The sequence below is a fragment of the Chamaea fasciata genome, unplaced genomic scaffold (assembly GCF_029207755.1).
Source record: "Chamaea fasciata isolate MVZ Bird 193981 ecotype frontalis unplaced genomic scaffold, bChaFas1.0.hap1 SCAF_3, whole genome shotgun sequence".
NCBI classification, from domain to species: domain Eukaryota; kingdom Metazoa; phylum Chordata; class Aves; order Passeriformes; family Sylviidae; genus Chamaea; species Chamaea fasciata.
In genome coordinates, this window is record NW_027094088.1 from 107,140,645 (window position 1) to 107,166,480 (window position 25,836).

The 25,836-nt window shown below is 40.6% G+C and overlaps 1 protein-coding gene across 1 annotated transcript in view; it reads left to right on the forward strand.

Annotated features, from left to right (window-relative positions):
- The window catches only part of MFSD2B (MFSD2 lysolipid transporter B, sphingolipid), a 38,491-nt gene extending 13,305 nt beyond the window's left edge, over positions 1 to 25,186 (forward strand). Inside the window, exons 5-14 of the mRNA XM_066180566.1 lie at positions 803 to 881; positions 4,794 to 4,963; positions 9,083 to 9,173; positions 9,268 to 9,389; positions 11,737 to 11,820; positions 13,091 to 13,171; positions 18,410 to 18,519; positions 20,053 to 20,196; positions 22,005 to 22,181; positions 23,179 to 25,186. Of these exons, the coding sequence (XP_066036663.1) occupies positions 803 to 881; positions 4,794 to 4,963; positions 9,083 to 9,173; positions 9,268 to 9,389; positions 11,737 to 11,820; positions 13,091 to 13,171; positions 18,410 to 18,519; positions 20,053 to 20,196; positions 22,005 to 22,181; positions 23,179 to 23,236 (1,116 nt within the window). The 3' untranslated portion in view covers positions 23,237 to 25,186. The remainder of the gene's footprint in view (positions 1 to 802; positions 882 to 4,793; positions 4,964 to 9,082; positions 9,174 to 9,267; positions 9,390 to 11,736; positions 11,821 to 13,090; positions 13,172 to 18,409; positions 18,520 to 20,052; positions 20,197 to 22,004; positions 22,182 to 23,178) is intronic.
- The last annotated feature ends 650 nt before the right edge of the window (positions 25,187 to 25,836 follow it).

Below are 25,836 nucleotides of genomic sequence, written 5' to 3' on the forward strand. Positions count from 1 at the left end.
AAGGCATCCATATGGTTTTGAATAATTTCTTTCCTCTTTCTTTTGAAAGAGAAACACAGGGTTTTCATGGCAGAGTTTTGAAAATGTACACTCTTGCCATTTTTGATGGAGGTGAACAAAAATGCATTTTGTTCAAACACTGTGGGATGCAGAGTGCAAAACTTAATTTGGCTACAAATCTCTGGGGTGGAGGGTACACCAGAGAACTTGGTTGTTTAGGCAGGTTCATGTCCCAGTTCCACTTTGCAATTGTCTTAACTAATGCTTAGCTCAAATTAAGGAGTGTGTGGCACAATAGTGCTGAAAGACAGAGTAGTTTTCACTATTATCTCCTGGATTTACATAATTAGACAGATATTTGAAATATTTTGGGCATTTGTGTAGTCTTCTGGCTTGAATAAAGTGGAAAACTGTATTTTTCTTTATGGCTTTGCTTCCTGTTAGTTAGCTCAAGCCAGGAACATGATAGTGTCCTAGTGCAAAGAAAGCAAAGTTCTTTTGAGTCTCTCTGTGAAGGATGTTTCCCCAAGGAAACGGAAGGAGCACAAGAACAAGGTAAACCCTCTGGTTATTTTATTATTTGTTATTTGTATTTTGAAAAATACTGTTTTCCTATTACATGCTTTACAAACCAGAAAGACAAGGCAGGTCTTGGTGCTAAAAAATTGGTTGAGGGTTCTCAGTGCTCTGAATGAATGTTCTAAATTAATTCCAAGATCCCGTTAAACCATTTTCTTGGATTTCAAAGGAATACAGCAGTTTTACCCTGATGTTTCCTAAGTCATGTTCTTTTTTTCCATAGTTATTCCAAGTACCATATTCTGCCCTCACCATGTTTCTCAGCACAGACCAAAAGGACAGAGATTCTGCAACAGCCTATCGTGAGTGTGATCTGGACTCTCTCTTGGGGATTGGGGCTGAGTTTTACTGAAAATCCATCTTAATCTATAGGAAGTTCCTTGTGATTTGTGTCCCTAAATTGGACTTTTATAAGAATGTTTTAATCTGTGATGAAAACTAATTTGTCTTCAAAGGAATTGCATTTTTCTAGTTAAATAGGAGACATTAATATTTAATTGTCTCAAATTGTCTGATTACCTATAAACTCTTTTTGGTTTATTGCTAGCCAGAGGAAACAATAAAAAAATCACTCTTAACCAAGTCAGGGTAAGGAATAATGATTTAATTTAAAGGTGATCTGTAGGGGGAAAACCAAGAAACATTTGATTAAGGAAAGTATGAAAGCAATTTTGAGGAATTTGTTGTTTTGGTTTTATTTGGGGTTTGTTGTTTTGTTGCCTTCTTTTTTTTTAGTTTATATTTTCTTAGATTTATGTGTTTCAGGTTATGAACTAAAATCCCAAACCTGTTTCTGAGAAAAAAAAAATGTGAGAACTCATAGAACCAAGACAGTTAACTGAACCGAAAAGGAAAGGAACTTTGTGTGCATGTTCACACCAACTGAAATCTATTTTTTCATTTCATCTCTGTTTTTGGAATTAATTCTGACATACACCAGGTAGTTTAAATGCAGATCTTGTTGTACTATAACTAGCACTCTGAGTGCATTAGTTAAAAGAATGAGGCTTTCCAGACCATATCTCTGGCTTTTCAACAACCAAAACCAAACAAACTTATAGCTTTGAAGCAAATCAATCAGATCAAAAAAAGTGCAGTGAAAATATTTTCAAGATTTCCTGTATAGATCACAAATTGAACGGAAGAACAATTTCCTCCCCTTCTGCTCTCTTCAGCTCTGTTCTCTTACCTTCTTTACTGTGTAACTGCATTAAGCAAGGTAAAGAGAAAAAAGTCAAGTACTACATGAAAGGCTTTTCTATGTCTTTATTTGTTCTTAAAGTGTTGCTTTAGAATAATTTGTAGGGGATTTTTTTTGTTGCATCTGTTTTCCTGGCAAGATCCCTTTTCTCTTCCATTAGTTCTTCTAACTCTCAACATACTTGATTATGTTGAAACCCACAGAAACACAGTGAAATAGCGAGAAATACTAAAAATGTAATGTCTAAAATTCTAAATACAGTATCCCCTGAGCAACACAGTCCCTCTCCAGAGACATGGAACAGCTGTGATTTGCATTACCGTCAACTATCTTTAAGAAAAAGTCTGGACTGGCAGTCACAGGACAGTACTAAACAGCAGGAGATTCCAGTTGTGTTATATTCTTTGGCACTGTCTGTATTCTGAGTCATCTGGCCTAAATTCTAACTAAATCCATGTACCTAGTGTTTCCTATTGTCTGGTTTTATGTCTTCAGAGGCTGTGATCCAAATAAATCTGCTTTCTGATCTGCTAGTCCCATGCAGGGCTTCATAGGTATGTGGAACTTGTACTCATAAAAGCCGTTGAACTCCATGGCTGAGAGGTGTCACACATTTATAGTGTCATTTCATTGTTCAGAAAGAGTTTAACTTTTGAGTGTACAGCTGTTCTCATAAACCAAATTAAGGTAGAAGGAACTATAGTTTTGACTTTTCAAATGTTGGGTTGTTTTTTTTTTAATATGTTGATATAATTGTTTGGAGCAAAGTTTTCTTGTAATAGTTAGGCTTAGGTAAGAACCTTTTTTTAAAATCTTTTTCATTTTTGGTAAGTGTTTTGCTTAAACACTTTTGCTTCTCTTTGGGCTTCATAGGGAATTCTTGTTGATAGACAGTCTTGGATGCAGTCAGTTGTTCAGGCATTTCTTCAACTGTTAAAGAAAAACAGCTGTGTAATATGAAGTGTGCTCTTAAAAATAAGGTTGGGATCAGAGGATCCATTACCCTCTGCTGGAGACAAGCAGAACTGCTTATTGTAAATTTTATTCTGCTGTTGCTATTAATGCAAGGTAGAAATACTGGATTCCAAAGTTGCTTTAACATAACTCCTGCTTATATTCTGACCAAAATATAACCTACTTCAAGGCACAGTCTGCTGGCAGAGCGGCTTTCTTGGCTGATGTGGAAAGTAATACATCATAAATTCTGAGCACACAAGAACTTTGAGGAATACCTGTCCCTCAGCTCTTGCTACTACTTAGAAAATGAAGTTTCACAGTGGTTGTATTTCTGGTGCCTCTAATGATGCTTCTGAGTTTTATTCTATACAAGTGCTAGATAAAATGCAGATGTAGAGCCCTAGACAAAGGTTATGAATGTGTAGGTGGTGTTTTGAATGAGAATTTGAGTGTGTTGCCTTTGCACTGACTTTGGAAGCTCTGCAACGCCCAACTGAGACCAGTTTGTGTCCAAACACTTCAGACCAGATTGGGGTTAGATTTCCACCATCTGCCACGATTTTTGTGTGCATGGACTGAATTGCAACATTGCTGGTAAAACTGGATGTGAAGTTTGGGGAAGGGACTTTTTTTAACTTCCTATTGGTTTAAATTAATGTTACAGGGCACCTCAGATTTTCCACTCAGAAACATTCTGAGTTTGGGAACAAAGTAGCAAGGGTTTAAAAGCACCAGGTCTCCTAGGGAGCCTCTCTTTCCTTTTCCTCACTGGATCTTGCAGAGCTACACTCGGCCTGCATTGCTGCGCCGTCTGAACCACTTGGAATCTGTGTGCATTGCCCTCCCTTTAGATGGTGAAGTATTTTTATTCCTTTACAGGGACACACAAAAAGCCACATGTCTGAGGTCACCTAGGAAGGCTCTTACAGATCTTTTACAAGGAGACTTGATTTAACATGAACCTGGGAGCTTTTGAAATGCCTGCCACTTCCCAGAGGGAGTATGATAACCACCTCCTTTGGAAGCATCCCTTCAGAATCCTCCATGGTCCTTCTCAGAAAGCAGCATATGGCCCTGGGAGCCAGTGAAAGAGAAAAAATAGAAAAACAGCCTGAAGTCTGGGTCAATGATAAGTCCATTCCCTCACAAATGGGGAGACTTTGTCCCTATCCTTATTGTGTTTATGCATTCAGTCCTAATGTAGCTTTATGCAAAACATCTAAAGAGTCTCTGGAGCTAGGACAGGAATTCAGTTTATCTCCTGGCCATGGGGGTGCTGGATATGGCCATATTGCAGGGAAATAGGCACGCAGGCTTGAAATCCCTCAGGGTGAGGAGGGACTAGAACCCAAATTTCTCACCATTTGCCTTAACAGAGCTGGTCAGGTTGTTGATTGATTTCATGAGATGACGTCCATGGTTAGATTTTTGTTTTCTGAAGTGGAGGCTTTGGTTGCTTTTTTTTTTTAATGATCCCTTTTTCTGGTGAGAATTAGTGATCTGAATCGTTCTCTGAGGTTGAGGGAGTTAGTTCTGCCTGACTCTGGCCTTAGGCAATTAAGAACAGCACCTGCTGTTTCCAAGAGCTTAGAAGCTGTACCATTTCCATAAACCTGAGGCAAGTATCACTTTATTTTACAGTTGGAGGACTCAGAGGTCTGATTAGATAAGTGTTTCACAAGTTGCTGTCAAGTTTGAGATGAACAGTTTGATGTCATGACTCCAAGTCCTGCTTTGGAAAAAACGGCATTTAAAGAGTAGTTCTGCTCTGTTCCTCAAGATGAAAGATCTCCACATTATTCTCTTGTGGCTCTTAATCTCAACATTCACATCTCTCATGCAGCTTGCATAGGAAAGGCTCTTCATGGATGCTTTTTCTCAAAGCTGATCAGAAAATAAATGACAAAACTGTCTTTCCTTGAAACTGTTCTATTACTGACCTTTCTGTTCTTGGCATTGCTCATTCCTGTAAGAGGACATGGTTTGATAATGTTTCTCTTCAGTGAGAATAACAAAATTCTCATCCTCAGTGCACATTTGTGCTTCCATTCTTTAGGAATGACCATGGAAGTGCTTGGGACCTTGATTGGAGCTGCACTTCAGGGGCAGATTGTGGCCAGTGCTCATGTCTCTCCCCACTGCACTGTGAATCCCTCGGTAAACACCACTGACTCCTGGCATGACACTCCCAGCATTCCAGACCCCTCAGATCCCCTGTCTCATCAAGTAAGTGTCTATGGGAACACACTAAAACATCCTACAGAGAAGGGTGGGGATGTTTCTCTAATACCATATCAAATCCAGCTGGATGAGCATGAACACGATTTCCTTGGAATCAGTGATGCTGAGACAATGACCCTGTTGCAGACAATGCTTTCTGTCTTTGCTGTCTTTGCAACCCCTCCTCAGTGTGACACCAGAATTTCTTTGAGGAACTTTGCAGGAGGTGCCAAACCTGTAGAGCAGCTGGGAGGGACATGGCCGCCCTTTGTTGTCACTAGGGGCTGATTTACACTTTATAGAAGCTTAGTAAGAAAAGAACAGTTCAGCCCTCCAGAAATCCTCCATCCAGTTCTGGGTCCCCAGCACAAACAAAGACATGGACCTGTTAGAGCAGAGCCAGAGGAGGGTCACAAAAATGGTCAGAAGGTTGGAGGAGAGGAATGGTTTTAAACTGAAAGAGGGTGCATTTACATTAGATATTAGGAAAACATTTTTTTTTCTTCACAATGAGAGTGACAAGGTACTGGCACAGGTTGCCCAGAGGAGCTGTGGACACCCCATCCCTGGAAGTGTTCATTCCTAGAAGTGTCCAGCCAGGTTGGATTGGGCTCAGAGTGATGTGGTCCAGTGGAAGATGCCCCTGCCTGTGGCAGGGGGTTGGAACGAGATGATCCTTGAAAGTCCCACCCAACCCAAGCCAATCTATGATTCCACAATAAAATTTTGGCTACAGCAGGATCTTTCAGTTCAGCGACAGGGATTTTGAAAGGAGTTACCACTGGGGATCTCCTGTAGAGATTAATGGCAATTTTGTGAAAGAAACTCTAAGTCCTGTTTGGAATCTGTACTTCTGTGAAGGTACAAAGCCCTGTTAAAAGTAAATAGTTGGTAACAACCCATTAGTGGGGGCAAATCTCAGTGGTTAACATGTGGAACGAACCTAGGGATCCGTGCTTATTTATTTAATTTTCTGTGACAGGCTTTTCCTGTAATTTTGCACAAATAATTTAATCTCCTTATACTTGAGTTTTATATTTTTTGAGAAACAAAGGAGATTTTATGTCTGGGAGGAAAGCCTAAACCCTGATCCCAACCTCAGTTTACACAGTTTGATAGTCTTCCATTGTTTGCAGTGGTCTTGAAACAGGCCCTGAATTAAACAATTACATTGTGTAGTGTTTTTTTCCTATGTCACTTGTGAAATTAGCAGATTGTTGGTTCCAATTTACCAGCTGCTGGAGTCATCCTTTCTTTTTATACTTTCATCTGTTGCTCTGTCAATGCAAGTACCAACCAGTACATAAAATACCCTATGAAGAAGATTCCTTGACCTGAATCTAATCTCAAATGTTTGATGCAAATGAGGAAGTATGTATTTGTGCTCTTCCTAATGCAGTGGAGCAACACCTATTATCATGCTTCAGCAGCACTAAAATCACAAGCTAAAGGCATGTTTTTATCTGTGTTTTGGATTTGCATACTCTGGCATCAGCACTCTTGGTCCAGGAAAGAGCTCTTGGTCCATCAGCACTGTTGGTCCATGAAGCCTTGCCTCCCCCCATTTCCAGATACTATTCTTTGCCTCTGTGCCACCTAATTCTTGGTTTTTTTGGCACAGGCTTCTCATAGAGCTGACCTGGGCAACAGTCTGAGGACAGTTGGGCTACTTCTCTAAGTGGCCATGCCATTTCATGGCTGAATAATGTGTTTTTGAAGATTCTTGTTTGGTAACTTGTAATGTGTGTTTTAACAAGACACAGAATGTCATCCTGCCATCCTTTTTAGCTTCTGGGACAATGGTTTGATGTAGGACATTACTGTGTTTATTACACCTCTGTGAATTGTCAAGACGAGTAGCTTGAAAAGTCCTGGAGCAAGCTGAATTTCATTGCACAGCAGATTCCCTGTCTGAGTCTGCTTCAGACTAAAATCCCCAATTTCTATTTTGAAATCTCTGAAATGGCTTTCAAGGGAAAAAAAAATACACAGTCTTGATTTATTTCCTTTCTGTCTAACCACATGTGCTTTCCTGTCATTTTAGAGGTAGGAGAAAGAAACTTCGCAATGAGCTGGACGTCAAGTAGTTTTTTATTTTGAAAAACTAGCAAAAATCCATAGACTAAAGTAGCCAGAGTTCATAGGTATAAGCATTATCTTTCATTAAACTAGATACTAAAGCTGGGAAATGATGGACAATCTTTTAGACACAAACATTTTTCAGATCTGAAAAAGCTGAAGTGTGACTGGAAACCTGCCCTTTGTTCACACCACACACAGCAGAATATGCACCTAATTAATTGCACAGTGAAGAGGAGATCTTGAATTGGATCATGATGGGTCTTGAATTTTGGTTGTATGGCTGCTGGGCATTAAGCAACAAGTTGAGGCAAGACTAGATTAATTGAACTTGAAGTACCTCCATCAATAAATATTTAGAAGAAGGCAAATCTTGACTTTCTTTTAGTGCCCTTCAAGAGTATGACCCTGACTCTTTTTGTCACAAGGACTAATTCTTAGCTGCTCAAGAGTACCTCTGGTTTTAAAAAGCACTTAGTGAACAACTTGATATTATTTTGCTCCTTATTGAAAGAAAGGAAGTGGAAGAAATGGTTATTTTTAAGCTCTCCTGAAGTTGTTACTATAAGCTTATGAATGGATCTTTATTACTGAAAACTAAACATAGGTATTGATGGAGTAGTAGATGGGCTAACAAATTTTGTTCAGGGTTAGAGATTCTTATTTGCCTACCATGAGTATCCCTGATGCTTTTAGCTCAAATTACATTTAATGGTGGCCTATGAAACCCAACATTTAATTCAAATGCTTCAAGAAAATTAACAAATACATAAAAACAAAACATAAAATTCATAAAGGAGTCCTGTTGCTATCCTTTTTTTAAATGCCCTTCTCTCCTGGCTCAGCTACATTCCAGGCTGAAATTGCCTTGGTTAAGTGAATTCAGATATCTCCACTAGTGCACTCTGTATTCTGTGCAAGCCATAACCAACAGTGCGAAAGTACTCTGTGACTTAATTTATAGCTCTGATATAAAAAAATCCCAAACCTTATCACATATAAAGAATAGTCCTGCATTCCTTTATCTTACCGTGTTATTTTCTGAAATGTAAACATCTTAACAAAAGTTGTTTTCTTGAAAATTTTCTATTCTTACATGGTTCATCTGAATACATTTGCACCTAAACTAAGTGTCTTTATATTTTGAAGTACATTCTTGTAATTGCATTTTTTTACCAACTTCTTAGACTTATACTAATTTCATCTACAATATATAACAAATAAGTTGAAATTCAGTTTTCCAATCAAATAATCATTTTTTCACAAAGCTCTATAAGCTATCTTTGATAACACAGTATAAGGTAAATTATTACATCATACTAAAGCAAAATATTTTTTAAAACTTTAATCCAAAGTCAGCGTAATCAGAGTTAGAAACAGTAAATATGATCTGGTGGTGTGGGAGGTATCCTGGGAGGCTTTGCTCTCCTGGCTAAATGGAAGCAAAGATTTCTGAATTTTCTTGGATATTTCACTAAACAACTGGGGAAACCAGCATGCAAGGTACCATAGTCTCAAAACTTTGCCATGAAAATATGATTTCTGAACTCATGATTGTCATTATTATCATCATGTGTAAATGCAGAAACTGTAGTAACTATGTTTACATCAGTACTGAGGACTCTCCTATCCACCATGAAATTCCAGATTGCAGTCTGTGTAGCCAGATCAACTGGACTTACTGAAAATCAGAACACCTCTGCGGATGATGCATGGTTTTGATCAGGTGACTGTGCATGTCTGTAGTTAGTCTCAACATAAGCAAATTTTTAAAACATTCAGGTTGCCAACACCGTAACCCTTTTATTCACTGCCTTTTTTTTTCCCCCTTCAATAAATATATACTTATATGCCCTGAATTTATCCTAAGGCAGTTGTAGTTTATAAATGAACTGCAGAAGTGAAGATTTTTCAGAGAAGTAGCAGACTGTATGCAGATGGGCATTTCTTCATTTGCAGGTGGCTTACCAAAAAGGGACTGAAATTTTCATATTGAATTCTCATTCTCCTGTCACTATTTCAAATGTCTTTTTTTCCTTTTGAAAGGCAAAAGTTTACATGATTGCAGCAGGGGTCATAGCAGGTGTGTATCTTCTTGGAATTATCGTTCTTTTTCTTGGAGTAAAGGAAAGGGATGGTAAGTTATATTTAAATATGCCTCAACTTAATAATAGTTATTTCACACTCCTTTATTGAAAAGATTTTTATTTTATGTATTCTGCTTCTCTTAGATCCTTATGCCTTAAATTCAGACAGAGCAATTCCTTTTTGCAAGGGGCTGGCACTCACCATGAAGCATGGTCCATACGTGAAGCTTACAGCTTCATTTCTTCTCATCTCAACAGCAGTTCAGGTAACTGCAGACCCTCTCAGTCTGTGTGTTGGCCTCATTCCACGCCCAGCATGGGAGAGTCTGAAATGCAAATAACCTTTGGCTGGTGACTGGAGGGGTGATCTAGGGGGTGTTGCCTTCCCCTGTAAGTCAGTAGGGAACCAGAGTCCTCTTTTGGTGCCTGGGCTCTTGTGTGGCTGGAGATGGTTCTTACAAAGGAGAAACAAAGCCAAAGTCCCGACCATTTAAAGACTTTTTTTTTTTTTTTTTTTTTTTTTTTTTTTTTTTTTTTTTTTTTTTTTTTTTAATAAAAGGTGAAGAGCTAGTCCTAGCGACCCAGTCTGGGTTATTCTGTGTTATCCACCCACAGTCTCCTGTGGTTTCAATTGCTTAGAGAATGCTTTTTCTCTTCTGTCTGTTCCTCCCTCTGTGTGCCCTGCTTTGAACTGTTGCCCCTTTCCTTTGCATAGGTGACTGCTCTGGCAGTGGCTGAACTGGGTCTCATGGAATCTTTTGTGATGGAAGGCATTAGGTCAGAGCGTGAAGACATGCAGAGGCAGGAGGTCTCACCTGTGTCAGAGTTAGGTAGAGCTCATTTTGAAATGAGGGTCTGCAATTGGATGTGGCTCTCACGAAAAATGCGCTGCATCCTTCCATAGGGATGAGCTGTAGAAAAGCCGCTCAGCAAGAAACCCTCACTCCCCACAAGTACAGCAGGCTTTTAAAGCCTGACTTTTAAGACATGTCCAATTCAGTAAATGTATTCTTTTACTCTGAATTTGTACATATGAGTTGAAGTTTGCTTTATTTTGAAAAGCAAATAAGTATCACACTTTCGCCAAGAGACTCTTAGTCACATGAACCATTGATCAAGGGAGCATCAGGACAGAAGGCAAGAATATGACATGTAAGAGAGCAGTGCTGTGCTCACCAGCAGTCCTGGTGAATTATTAAGTTCCTTGGAAGGACTGGTTAAAAGTTTGTTTGCCAACTTGAGCTTTTTTGTTGGCCTGGATTTGGGCACAGCATCTGTTAGTCCTTGCTGGAATACCCAAGGGTGAGAAACAATAACAGAAGTTATTTCTGCTCGCGTCTGGGATCTGCAGGTACTGTGAGCAACTGCAGAGACAGGGAGAAGATGAAAGATGAAAGGTCCCTTATTGTCCACATCCTTCCAGCATCCACTCAGTCAGCAGGGATATAGAGCACATCTGGTTGCTACTGGCAGCCAGCTACTTGCTGACAGCACCCAGAGAGGAAAAGATCTTCTGTCAGTCCATATCTCTCTGTTTTGCTATTTGTGCTGACTGAAGGGAAGGTGTGAGGGGAGGCAGAAGCTGGAAGTTGTGTTACTCCAGTTGAGCCAGCATAGGCAACACTTGCTGCTTTTATTTGAGGGAGAGACACTGATTTTGTGGAATTTAGAGAGTGGATTACTGATCAGCAAAAAGAATGGGCAGGTAAAGATGCATTGGCCATAATTCCAGAGTGTGATATCCTATGTCTAAAATTAGGGCGGCATAAACAGGGACACAAACTAGAGAAGGGTTTTGTGGCAACAGAGACAGGCTGCAACTCTTTTGGATATCCTACTTTGTATACAGGTGATACCTGTAATCCGCAAGCACACAAAAGAGCAAGAATTGATCATGCTGCTGTGGCATGAGTATTAAATCCTCCTCTGTCACTCTGCTTCTGCAGCATTGCTAGAGCTGGCCCTCCATCATATTCTGGTGTTCAGAATCCCTCTGAGTTCTACAGAAGTGTGGTGGTGGCAGTGGCTCCACCTGTCATATAACACAGTTATATGCTGTTAGATCCTCCCATCTGATGAGAATTCAGATGTAGGGGGATATGTGACTCAAAGGTACACTCCATAGCTGAGGGTGCATACAAAACCAGCTGCTTTACCACAGGAACTTGGCAGGAGTGTTATTACAGCTGAAACGTTACTTGTTTTGGAGTGAGAGCATCTGGAGAAAGATTTATGGCCTTGCTGGGGAAGAGTAAGGGCAGTTTCTTGCAGTAGCCTGCAGCTGTGACAACATGAGGCATTTGGGACATGGGGAATAAAGCCTCGAGACAGAATCCTTTGATAGGGCTTTCTGTTTGGGTCAATTTTATGCTCTATTAGGTGTGGCTTACCTCTTGCTTGCCCCAGTGTTATTGGCGTGTTATTCCAGCAATAATGGGACAGTTACTGCTTTTTTGAATTGTTGCAGTCAAGGGAAGAATGAGACTCCCAAACCCTGCATTTAACAAATCAGTCACCAACTATATTTAACTAATATGAAGTGTGATGCAATTTTTGTCTTTTTAAAATTTTCCTTTGTCTTTTGGTGGTCACCAAATGTCTTCAATTCCACAGCTGGAGCAGGGAAACTTTGTCCTGTTCTGCACTCACGCTGCCGGCCTCCGGAATCACTTCCAGTACTTGGTGGTGACCATCTTGGTGAGTTGTACTTCTCTCCCAAATGTTACCTGGTTCTTGCTGGGCTTTGGCACAAAATTACAGAAGACAAGAAGAGTTTTGTGTCTCAGCAGAGCTGTTAGGAAGCTGCACTATCTTTTGCATTGTCTGTTTGAAATAAACCTGGTGTTCCCTACTGCATTTCTGAAAAATAGTGTTCTGGAGCTTTTGATTCATTCCTTGTTGGTTTTACCTGCAAGCCACAGCTTCTATAAAAGGCAGAAGCTCTTCTAAAAAGGAGATCTGGAATTTTACCTCCTTTGTCCCTTTCCACAATTCTATGTGCTGAAATTAAACAACTTCAGTTTGCATATTCATACACATGACTCCTCTGGGCTAGACAGCTTGCAAGGATAAATATTTAAAATATCCAGAAATACAAAGATTCCTCTCTAGAGCAATTGGAAGTATGATAAAAGATCTTTTTTCAGAATCTTTTTTCTTGACATGCAGAGGTAGAATTCTACTTGCTTAGGTGATAGTTATCCTTTCCCACATTATAAGACATATCTTTTCCAAAACCATTAAAACCAAGATGCTGGAGAGCAAAGGAGGAGTGCTGGGTATCTTAAGGCTCTGCAAATAACGGTCACCAAGAAGACAGACAAGAGAGAGTAGAGTTAATGTAAGTAAAGATTGAAATATAACTAACAATTAGATGACATTTAAATAAATGGCAGTACTTCAGTGCATAGGTACTATGTTGCTTGTGGTTGCTTCTGCTGTGGGTGAATGTTTTAGTGTCTGAAACAGTAATGTTGACTGCAAGAAACAGTTTCTCTTACAGATTGTTCCCAAGAAGGGACACACAGTATGGGTTATGTACTCTAAGTACATCTTAGGATAGATTTATTTTGCACTTCAGCTTTCTTCCTGTACCATGGGGTAAAGCTAAATTCACTCATCATTTTTCAGGTTCAGTCCATGTGGCAAGAGGCATTAGCACAAAGTGTGACTGTTTGCAGTGTGTTTGAACTTTAATGACTGAGCACAGCTTTGACTGCTGTGGCTCACATTAGAAAAGGAAATTTTAAGACACTATGCTCTGAGATTTGACTGTAGAAAACCCTCTGATGGGTAGCTTAACAATTGATTTTAAAAAGTCACTCAAAGTATGAGGAGAAACAAGAATCTGCATGTTCACCTTCCTTTCAGGATTTATGTACTAGACAAAAAGATGTCTGGCAGCTCTGCAGCTGAAGAGGACAGTGGAAATAAGCACAGTACAGATATGGGGTTTTGTTCCTTGTAGGTATCAGCAGCCCTGAGTGTTCCCTTCTGGCAGAAGTTTCTGCAGAGATTTGGCAAGAAGTGTGCAGCATGTGGGATTTCGGTAAGCAAATCCTCTGAGAAAAACAATTCTGCTTGTGTTCATTTCGTTTGACAACTGGAGCCACTTCAGGAGCTCTTTCAAGTGCTTATACCCTCAATCTATGTGAAATTTGCTCAGTTCCAGAGATTGTTTTAAATCATTATACCAAATTTCAGACAGATTCCAAGTTTCCAAGGGAAACTTTTGAGAAATGGATTGATGCCAGAGGGAGGTCCCAGTTTATTTAAGAATCTGCACAAGTTCTCTTCATTTGAAGCTCTCAGAACTAAGCTTCCATGAGGTTTTAGAAATTCAGATCTGAATTGCCTCATGTTGTCAAGTTACATGTTGTGCAAGGCTTGTTTTGTCTTGTTATATGTTGCTGAGGTGTCTGCATTGGTAATTCAGTCCCACAGAAGGAAACAAAAGCCTGTTACACACCCCCTCTAGGAGCATCCACATCCCTCTGAATAGGGAGGGACAGTTATTAGTGAAGTAAAGAAAAAGGTGACCTACCTGGGAAAAGAAATCTAGTTTAACTCTGACACAGCTCTGCAAAGCCAGCTCAGTGAGCCTGCCCTTGTCACTGATGGATTATTTTAAGTCCCTTACTTAGTGCAGACAGCAGCAATTTTCTGTCATCATCCTCGGTGAGTTATTGTATAGGCCTGTTCCTCCCCATTTTCCCCCTGTTTACCTTCAATTACTTATGAAAGAGGAAAGAAAAATTGCCTTGTGCACAACAAAGCAGGAGGACTTGAAAAACCCAGCCCAAAGCTATATGTCAAAATCTGAACAAAGCTGAAAAATTTAGGTCTGGTGACAGTTATTGAATAGAGTTGAACAGTTATAATTTTTGGAATTAAAAGCTGTGTTGTAATGACTTCCAGAGAATCAGAAGTAACTTTAAAACCCAAGTTCCAAATATGCTGAATTGTTATGTGTTTTGAAGTAGGCATCTGGAATTCGAGCCTCATCCTTATTTCTTTTTACCACTTGAGCAAAGAGAATTGCCAAAAGCAGTATTGGCCCATTGACTAGACCTGGGAATGCAGATTTCCTCCTTAGGAAATCTCCTCCTCTGTCTACTTGGCCACAAAAAATGCCTTCTTCAACCAACTTGGCTCTATAAATTTAGTTTTACATGACTGGAAAGCCTGTCAGCACCTCTGTAAACATGGTTTAACTTAATTTTACAGTTGAGTTGCTTAACTGTTATGGTCTAAGTGGGGGATGGATTGAAAAAAGCCACCTCTCTGTTTCACCTTGTAGACATTTCTCAGGGGACTCAGTGTGTGCTCAGTGATGGATTTCGTGTCTGACAATGCATCACAGGAGCTTTCTACCCTACCACCTTGTGTGATCTGTACAACTAATCTGTACTCTCCCACTATAAAATAAAAGCACATCGTTTAAGCCTCCCAAGTTTGTCACTGGGGAATGTTCTTCTGGAAGGGAAGGAGACATAGAAGAAAACAATTCTTTTTTTTCTCTAAAACCTCACTCAGCTCTCAGGATGAACATATGATTAGAAATTCAGTTTCCTGAAAAAAAAAAGGTCACAGTGCTCCAGATTAATTTTTCCTGTTAAGGTGATTCTATCTTGAAGAGAGCCCTCAAAGAGTTTAGAAGTTGGTAGATAAGAAACAAGAACCTTGGGTTTCTTCCACTGATATTTCTCCCTTTTTACCCATTCCTCCAAAACAGGTGACCAACAAGTCTAAATACTAATAAGTATCTCAAGTTCCTAGAAGTTTAAAGCCTAGAATTTCTGGAATTATCAGGAATTATCCTGCTCCCAAGCAGGATCCTTGATAGCATTCTTCCCACAGCGGGCTAGAAAATATTCTCTTCTGTTTATTTCCTTCAGCTTCCATGTGCTGTGTTCATTTGTCCTCACAGGGCAAACACTGAACTTACACTCACTAAATCTCAGCTGGTGACCGGAGGTGAAGTTGTCATGAGAAATTTTAAGAGGTGTGGAATCTTCTTGGTTCATAGTTTTGGCAAGGTGTCTAAAAACAAAGATGGCTCTCTCCCATAACTCTAGCTTCCATCCTAGCCTATAATATCTTTTGGCTGTGGGTTTTGCAGGATTTAGTAAAAATAAGAGCACCTCCTCACAGATATGCAATTGTTTATTTGCCATCTATGAGCACTGTGCAGCATGGGGAGATGCCTTTGGGTGAGTCCTGGCTCTGCAGCCCCGTTTCCACTCTCCCATCCTGTTTCCACTCACATCCTCGCTGCACCTTTTCCTGATTTGCCCTTCATAACATGCTGCTGCAGAGACCAGTTCCACCTTCAGCATCCCAGCAGGGTCACCTTGCAGAGCGCTGTCAGGGAATGGATGGAAGGCACGGGATAACTGTAGGATGTTGTTGATAACTCAGAGGGCAGCAGCCGTGTGGCAAAGGAGCAGATGCCCATAACAGAGTATGTGCTTTACAAGTAAGAAAGAAGGAGCTGCATTAGCTGTTTATGGCAGTGGGAGCACTGCCCCCATGGCTGTGCTGCAACTGCATGAGCGAGACTTTAGGGCATTGTAACCTCAGTGCTGCTGGCCCTGCTTCTCTTTCTCTAGGAAATTACAATTACAGTGATTATTATTATCGATCTAGAATTTTGTTTAAGTGCTTTGGTTTCTGAGTGGGTGCCCCATGTGGAGCATAAGGCAGTCATAAAATTGCTTATAGACAACATAAAATCTGATATTGCTGGAGTGCTCTCTTGTGGTGAAATAACGATTTTGCCACAACGCTGGGCTAATGCAAGGATTAGCTGCCTGTGCTGGGAACTTGCAGTCAGGAAAGGTTATTTTCTGCCTCCTTAGCTTGGGAGCAAATGCTTTAGATGGGAAATGCATTTAAAACATAAACATAATGGATTAGACTCCAGGACTCCCAGAACCACTTATCATACAGAACTGTAAATAGCAGTGCTTAGGGGAATCACTCTCTGTGAAAGCTCTTCTCATACCCTCAGCTCCCAAGCTGCACGTATAGAGGATTGAAACACTTAATGTTAAACTAATCCCCCATCATTAAAAAGCCCTGTGGATAAGCCCCTGGTTCTGGATTCTACTTGTGCTGCTGTGCCTGTGGTTCACAGGCGTGGGAGATGGAGCATGTGACGGGTATAGGACAGCTGGGCAGGAGGCATTCAATCAGCATTTTAAAAAGTGGATTTTCAGTCCTGTAAGTCCATTGCTTCAAGCTGAAGTTGAAGAAATCTGGTGACTATGACTACTGCCAGAAAACAAATCCCAAGCATCCCAAATTAATTTGGTTTTGAGGGTAACCTCTGTGGCTTGTCATGCAATGTCATGAGTGGATCCAGCTGTGGGGAGTGCAGTAAACCACTCTGACTTTTGGGTTTAGTTATTGCTGAGTAGGTATATGGCTTTTAAGTGGTGATTGAAAATGAAAGCAAATTTCTCCTCATTCAAGACTGAAGGTGATCCATGAAATAGTATATTTACAGTTGAAAATCACCACTGAAGCCCTGCCACTCCCCTTGAAATGCAGTGTGAGGATGTTTTAAGGCATTGTCTCTAATAGTAAATAGTTCAACTGGCCTAGAATAGAAATGGACATTTGGTCATCTCTGTTAATTAACTGGCAGAAAAATCTTCACCCCAGCTGATTAGCAATCTCCAGAGAATTATCAGTGTTCATGGATAAGGGAAGAGCAACTAGCAGTGTCTGGCTGGACTTGTGCAAAGCATTTGACACTGTCCTGCATGACTTCCTTGTCTGTAAGGTGGAGAGCCATGGATTAGGTGGGTGGACCACTCAGTGGATAAGGAATTGGCTGGGTGGTGGCACCCAAAGATTTGTGGTCAGTGGCTCAATGTCCAAGTGGGGCCCAGTGAAGAGTGTCATCCCCAGGGGTCTGTACTGGGACTGGTGCTGTTCAACATCCTTGTCAGTGACATGGAGAAAGGGACTGAGGCAGGTTTGCTGTGACACTGATCTGTGTGGTGCAGGTGACACACTGGAGGGAAGAGATGCCATCCTGAGGGGCCTCGACAGGCTTGAGAGGTGTGTCTGTGGGAACCCCATGGAGTGCAGGAAGGCCAAGCAAAAATCCTGCATCTGGGTCAGGGCAATCCCAAGCACAAAAACAGGCTGGGCAGTGAATGGATTGAGAGCAGCCCTGAGGGGAAAGAGATAGAGGTGTTGGTTGACAAGATGCTTGAGATGACGCAGCAATGTGCACTTGCAGCCTACAAAACCAAACGCTTCTAAAAGAGCATGGGCAGCAGCTGAGGGAGGGTATTCTGACCCTCTGCTCCAACTCTCATGAGACGCCTCCTGCTGCATCCAGCTCTGGGACCCACAGCCTCAGAAAGTTGTGGACCTGCTGGAGGGAGTCCAAAGGAGGGCCACAGGAATGATCAGAGGGTTAGAGCACTTCTCCTATGAAGACAGGCTGAGAGAGCTAGGGTTGTTTAGCCTGATGAAGAAGAGGATCTGGGAAGATCTTAGAGCCCCTTCCAGTGCCTAAAGCAGCTTCAAGAAAGCTGGGGAGGGACTTCCTACAGAGGCATGGAGTGATAGGACAAAGGGGAATGGCTTTAAACTGACAGAGGGTAGATTTAAACTGGATACTAGGAAGAAATTCTTTACTCTGAGGATGGAGTAGGCCCTGGCACAGGCTGCCCAGAGAAGACGTGGGTGCCCCATCCCTGGAAGTGTGCAAGGCCAGGGCTTGAACACTTGGATGGGACTTGGAGCAGCCTGGTCTAGTGGAAGGTATCCCTGCCCATAACAGGGGGGCTGGAACGAGACAATCTTTAAGGGTTCTATTCAAACCAAACCGTTATATTATTCTATCTAGCACAGTTTGGAAAACAATCACTTAAGGGCTCTTCACAAAAAGTGTTTATATGGCCACAGGTCTTTTGGAGACCATGAATGTTTAGGACTGTGAACATGGCCAGGGTCTGTGAGTTGGCTTCAAGACTGGTAAATAGGCTCTTGGGTCTGTTTAATTTACTAGTTCAGTTGTAGCCCTAATACTGCTAACAGAGACAATACTACTATCACTTGCCTTATGTTTCTCCAATTATTCTGTATAGTTAAGTACAGATTGTCTCAGGGCTTTTTGGAAATTCAGTTTGATCAAAATCCTGAAGTGTGAGACATTGCCCTGTGCGAACTGTTCTGTAACATAGTTTTGTATTTTGAAAGGAACAATCTGTGTAGTGTTGAGCAGTGCATGCTGTAACTAAGATATAATGCTTTTCTTCTTCAGTGGATGATTCCTTTTGCAGTCATGCTAGTGACCATTCCAAACCTGATCCTGGCTTACTTCGTGGCCTTCATCTCTGGTCTGAGCATTGCAGCATCTCTTCTGTTGCCATGGTAGGAAAATTTTACATTTTGAGGTGGGAAATGACTGTATTTCTGCATTACATGTATGTACTACTGCGTGGAATTTGCCTTTAAAAGAGGCAGAATATGGCAAGAGTCACTTCTTCTAAGAATCTTTTTTTTGTTTTATAGTGGATGCTATTTGCAGTGATGTGACCTTGGTTGCCCTGTTGTTAACAGACTACATCTACCATAACTGTAGCTGCTTTTTGTACATGAGAGTATGTAAATTATTCAATAATCTAACTAGCTATACAACGTGTGATAACATTGCTTCAGGAATAATGAAGTTTGGCAAATCAATTAATACTGAGCAATTAAGAAGGTAGCAGAGGAGACTTAATGCAAACTATGTCTAACCTTACTTTTTATAAGGGCACGTAGTTATAGAACATGGGGTAATGGCTTTAAACTGAAAGATGACAGATTTAGATTAGGTTTCAGAAAGAATTTCTTTACTCTGAGGGTGGTGAGGCCCTGGAACAGGTTGCCCAGAGAAGCTGTGGATGCCCCATCACTGGAAGTGTTCAAAGTCAGGTTGGATGAGGCTTGGAGAAACCTGGGCTAGTGGGAGGTGTCCCTGCCCATGGCAAGGGGCCGGAACGAGATGATCTTTTAAGTCCCTTCCAACCCAAACCATTCCTTGATTCTGTATATCCCTGCCTGAGTAGTCCCCTGTTATAGAGCAAATACACAAGGTTATGATTAAAAGAAAAAAAGAATTCAAGGTCTTTTGCTCTTGAAGACTGAAAATAAGTGGGGAGAAACAACTCAAGAATGAGCATGGCAGGATATCTCCTCTTAAGATTAAATAATTGTTATTGAGATCACATTAACCAGAAAGCAAGACCATTGCTGGGAGCACTGTTTTTCATTACTTGTTTGTACCATGCCCTGAAAACTCCAAGAGACCATGAAATACATAGTTTGAAATTAGTTGTCAACTATGTAAGCTTTTCTGCACAGAGGGTGAGAAGACCTTTCTTTTTCCAACAGTAAATGATTACATATATTGGAAATAAGATGTCAATACACAATTAACATTAAAGCAGCTTCCATTCTAGTTCCCTATTACAGTTCAGTCTGTTTGAAATAGAGAGAGAAAAGGTTTCATTGGTTTCTGAAAATGTTGTTGCCTTGTCAAAAGAGTTATTTCAGAGTGCAACTATTCAGACATTCAGAGTCCCTTGAAATCTTAAGAAACGTGGGGAGGGGGGTGTTTGTTGTTCTTTTTTTAATATCACAACTTCTGTTTGAAATGACAGGCAGAGTAGGAAATTCTATCAACTCTCAAGTGTTTGATGGATTTTCAGTGATTTTCTACACTGTAATATGTGGCCATGCTTTTCTTACACATTTTTTGCCCTCCTTTCCAGGAGCAGAACCTTTTGAACTGGATTCTTTCATGTGCATGGCTACATCAATCAGTTTAAAAGTGGAGGAGGGCTCTGCTCTATTTCATTAAGTTTGGGCTTTGAAAAGAAATTTTGGCTTGAGTTTTTCTTTTATCTTGCTCACTTCTAGGTCAATGCTGCCTGATGTTGTTGATAACTTTCGCCTGCAGAATCCCCACGGGAAAGGACATGAAACCATTTTCTATTCTTCTTATGTTTTTTTTACCAAGATGTCAGCAGGAATTGGCTTAGGAATTTCTGCAGCAGGACTGGAGTAAGTAACACTGTGTTTCCACTTAGTGGATCTACTCTGAAAGCATTCTGAGGTTACAACACTTTTACCCTGTGGAGTTAATTGCCTTCGCGCCCTGAGCCTGAAAGTGCCAGCAGCTCCAGATGGCTGACCACTAAAGACAGGATTGGTGCCATCTAGGCCAGACAACTGAGCATTAAGTTACTTGCCCTGACATGGTTCTGTTCAGAAAAACCTGACTTCCCTTCAGATTTTCCTCTTTTCAATTACTCATGTAAATTTAAGTGGCTTATATGAATAAAGAACTAAACATGAAAGCGCAGCAGATGAAAGTCACCCAGAGGTGATAGAGGTGCTTTGTGCATTCCCTGTTGCACCTGGACTATCTCTATGAGCCTTTAAGACTGTGCATGGATTTGAGTGCTTTCAGGAGTGCCAGAGGTCTGTTCAGCATGAAAGGATCAACAATTCCTGCATGGTTTTAGGGAGCTGGATACTGATCAGAGTCAGGAACAGCCTTTCTCACAGCTCTGCCTGTCACCTAGGCTGCATCACTTTAGGAGAGGGTTTATGGTCTCTTTCCACTGTGTCTTGTCTGTTCTGACCCCACAGGCTGAGAAGGTGTCCAGGCATCTCCTGCCCTGCCTTTGTGCAAGACCTGGCAGAAGGGGCCTGTGCCTGTCCCTGCTACAGCGCACAAAAAATAATACTTAGAAGGGAAACCTAGCCCTCAGCTCCAGATTAGGTTTTGGTAACCAGTGTGTTTTGCTTTGGGGCCTTGAGCTGAAATTGCTAAATAACAGGCAATGCTTGGCTGAACATTTTAGGCTTAGGAATTTTGCTGCTTATTGCTAAAACCCTCAAACAATTCGCTGTTCCCCAATTAGCCCCTTTTCAATTGCATTCCAGTTGGGTCCTAGCAATTTGCCAAGGCAGATGTTTGTGGGAGAGCACAGAAGACAGAGTGATGCCAAATGAGCTGTAGCTCTCATTAGATGGATGTTCAGAGGAAAAACTCATTCCACAAATTGGGAATAGGAATTTGGGTATTTCAGCAGTTGTGGGACTGCATGGAAGCCCTGAATCAGTGAAGTGTGTGTACCTAACTCTGAGCACTTGAGTAAATTTGTCTACCTTGAGATGAGTGCTTAAGTGTGTGTTTAAATTAAAGTTAATTATTGCTGTTGAAATTGGTCAAATTACTTGCATGCTTTTAAAGCAGAGCTTGAATACTTTGCTGAATATTAATAGGAAACACACAACAGATTAATTTCACAGAACCACAGAATCACAGAATGGGTAGGGCTGGAGGGGACCACAGTGGCTCGTCTGGTTCCAACTTTCCTTGCTCAAGCAGGGTCATCCCAGAGCACAGGGCACAGGATTGTGTCCAGATGGTTCTGGAATATCTCCAGTGAGGGAAATTCCACAGCCTCTCTGGGCAATCTGTTCAGTGCTCAGTCACTGCACAGGAAAGAAGTTCTGCTTCATGTTCAGGTGGAACTTGCTGGGCATCAGTTTATTTGCTTACATGGGATTCCACAATCCTTTCTTTAAAAGTATGCAAGTAATTTGACTAATTTCAACAGCAATAATTGACTTTAATATTACATATAATAACAAGAAATTTATGCAGTTATCTGAAGTTGAGCACTAAAATTAGGCTGGAAAACACAATTTGAAATGTAGTGAGGAGAAGGAAAAAAGAGAGGTGTAGGGAAAATGGGGGAAAAGTCTTGAAGAGTCAGGGTGGGGAGAAGGAAGCCTTCAGGTGAACAACAGCCTTTCAGCTTTGGACATAGACACACCACTTGTTTCCATTTGTTTAGGTTTACTGGATACAAGCCAGGGATATGCAGACAGTCAGATAATGTGATCCTCACACTGAAACTCCTCATTGGAGCAGTCCCTGCCATCCTCATCCTTTTAGGTTTATTTATACTCCTTTTCTACCCGATCACTGAAGAAAGTCGGAAAGAAACAAAGCTTGCCCTTGAAGAGTTAAGGTAAGTTTGGACTGGCAGTAAAATAGCAGCAACACCCCACAGCAGCTCTTAATCATACTGGGAAAATTATTATTGTAAGGAATCCCTATATTCCTTACAACAAAATGAAACCACATGCTCTTAGTCAAATTATTAACAGAATGGTACCATGACATGTTCCAGTATCTCTTCTTTGTAGTGCAGTAAAACCTGCGCAGAGGACCATTTATCAGAAATTTCAACTGCTCTATTTTACGTTTTCTCTGGAGTGGCTCACAAAGCACTATTGTGGTACATTGTTTCAGGTCAGAAGTGAGGAATATTCTACATAGATTAAATTTGTGGGGAAAATGTGAATAGTTACAATTTACTTTTATATAGAAGAAAGTGGTATTGTTGACTGCATTCTTGGTGTTTATGGGATGCAAGAAACATCCAAACCATTTAGAAGCGTAGGCAGAAAAGACTGTGGGAGGAAAAAACAGGTCAGCTTTGAGCTATTCTTTCCCCTTTTACTCTTTTCAATCTCCTTTCCTCCCTTTTTCTCCCTCTCCAAGGAAAATCTTGTCTAGCTCAAACTCATCCACCTCTGTCAACTCTTGAGGACATACATAAGGACAGTCCTAGCAGACTGATGGAAAAAAATACCAAAAAAATAGGTTGTTCTTTTGTCTTGATTTTATTATCCCAATTTCCTGGGATTGGAAACTGATTTCCTTGCCAAGGGGTCAATTCCAAAACCTAAACATGGGTGCCTGCGACCAATTCATGCCCTAAAATATCCAAAATATGTACGTGGGGTTGACAGTTATGGCAAAGGCCTCTGGGCAGACTGGAGGGAACTGTTTCAACAATCTGATATGGGAGTGGTTCCTCTGTTCAGGAATTTCAGTCGTTGTCCAGGACAACTGCATCTTGCTGGAGGTTCTCAACTGTTTGGGATTGCCAGACTCAGCTTGATTAGTCAGCAGTGAAAGCCAGAAATATGTTCATGTATTATTTGCTCTGCTTTTACCAGGAGAAGCCATCAAAGCACAGAGAACTTGGACAGCCACAAAAAGGACGCCTCTGTCTGAAAGCTCTGGATGCAGTGGCTTCCCAAATACAGACTCACATCCCACCAACAAACTGTGAGAGTTTTCCAGGTCATTTCTCTGCTCACGTTTTATTAAAAAGGACAAAGGATGATTCTGACATAGCCAGTAATGAAATCAAGTGAGGACTCCATTGGGCAAATATACATATATCTCCATGCACTGTGCTAAAAATGACATTACACATGTTCAGAAATGCAAGCTATTGAAGGCTTGGGGGTTTTTTGTGGGTTTTTTGTGGGTTTTCTGTTTGTTTTGTTTTGGTTTTGTTTGTTTGTTTTTGTTTTTGTTTTTTTCAATGATTAATGGGAAGTTGTGATCTTGTTTGTGGGAGATTTTATGCATTTGTAACTTTAGGAGGGGAAAAAAAGTGTAAATGTGACCAGAGAATTTTTGAGGGTTCTGCATTGGAAAATACTCACAAGGGTTATTTTGTCCAATTTATGATGCTCCATCAAAATATTAACTCACAATATACTTCACCCTTGGGGGCTGGGGTGGATTTTGAGCACAGTCTCTACCTAAAACTTGCACACCATTGTGTTTGGAAAGCACTTGGGAACCTGAAGTATACTATATGAAGTTAAAATTTATTTTGTTTTGGAATTAAGCAAATCACTGGTGCAGACATATTTTGTGGATTTTTTTTCCATTTTTTTTGAAAGAGATTTTGAGGTAATCTATGTTTATAGATTCTATAAGAAAATAGAACCCTGCATTTCCCATTACTGTTGTTTCTTGCTTCTGAAACCTGTAAACTCATCTCTGTCAGAGAATGAGAACTTAAAATTTTCGAAATCAGCGTCTCCCCTGAGGATACGAAAAATCAGTATTCTCTTCCAAAAATTATGTAATTCAAATTTCTTTACATTTTGGCTTTTAAGAAATCACCATACCCATTTCTCACATTGTGTAGGCTCTCTGCCTCACAAAACACCATGGCATGGGTATTAATCTCAACTTGCACATATTTTGTAATAATGAGGCAACACCTGCCTTTTAAATGGTGATTTTTTTCAGTCAGGGATGTTATCGTGCTTTAGATACATTATCTCATTTCTACTATAGATTTACACTCTTGAGCACACTTCTTAAATGAAAGACACACCTAATCTCAGGCACCTTCTGGAGCACTGAAGTTCAGACCTGCTCATTTTTGGCTTCTGTGGCCAGTGCAGGTTCAGAGATCTCCAGAGACTGGCTCCAAGCTTAAGCTAAAATGATGGGATTCTGAAGACGTATCTAAATCGGGAAGAGAGAGTGAGGAATTCAAGAGGTTTGTTCACCTTGAAGAAAATAGCACAGTGCAAGACAAGACATGAATTTAATCCCACTGCCTTCACTGTGTGACTCTGTGAGTGCCTTTTTGCTGTACCAAAGTGCCTTTGGAGGACAGGCTTGCTGCTGTTTGGGAGCACCTGGAGGAAGTGGTCACCTGTAACTTGCTCAGGGCCACCTGGGAAGTGGCTCACAGTGCTGAGACTGGAAATTGGGAAAGATTTTGCTGAAGGACACTTAAAATGGCAGGTAAAATCACGTGCAACCACAGAGCGTCTCATTAAGTTTGATACTGACACCTTGTCAGGCAAGTTTGAAGTCAAAGGCCTTATGAACTGTCCTAATTCCTCAAAGTGCTTAATTCTGAGGAGCTTCTAAGGATATATTTTGAGTGTGTGTGGGTAAGAGTTAACTGCATCTAAGATTTCTGTTGACTTGCCATCTAAGGCTGGGGGTTTTTGTTCTCTTCCTTGTTTCAGTTTTTGGACAAACCAAGATATGTATGCCTGAGGCATATGTGTTTACAACAATAAAAACCATAAGCCTGTTTACAATTTTGAGTCTGATGGAATTTGAAATAGGAGATTTAAAGCACTTTGAAGTAGGTAAGTTATGTAGCAATATCACATAACTCCAAAACATCACAGAGAACAGTTTGGGGCATTTGATTTATTCTGTAATATTTGTGTATTTCTGAATAGTCATGTTTGAAAATAACTGGAAGGCCCAGTAAAGGCTGTTAATGTTTTTTAATAGGTTATATTTTCAGCTGCTATAAATCTGTAGCTACAAGGCAGTGGGTCCATGTCAGTTTATATGAACTGAATAATTAGCCCAGTGATAAAAGGGCTGCAGAAACTGCTGGCTGGGGTTGAGTGGAGCCATTTGAATGTAGCTTAAGATATTATTTCTAGATCAGTTGTGCAGTTGTCTCTAAAATTGCATAACACCCAGTCAGAACTCAGACTCTTGGAAGGTAAACTTGGTTGATTGTAAACTGTTTTCTTCTTCTCCAAAGAGACACTGTGATCTTTATCTCACTGAAATGTACTCAGTCCTCACTCTGCATATGGTACCAACAATGGGAACTGCCAAAAGAAAAGATAAAGCTTTTGTAGATTAAGTGAAGCAGACTATTTTTATATTTTGAAAATCTCATTATTTTAGTCCATTATCTGAAATAAAATGTTGTTGTAATTTTGTTGAGAAAATGGGTATATTTTTGTAAGTCAAAAGAATGGAGGATTAAGTGCAGGGTAAGATGATTTTTGTAACTTTCTTTTCTTAGGGGTCAATGTTGATGC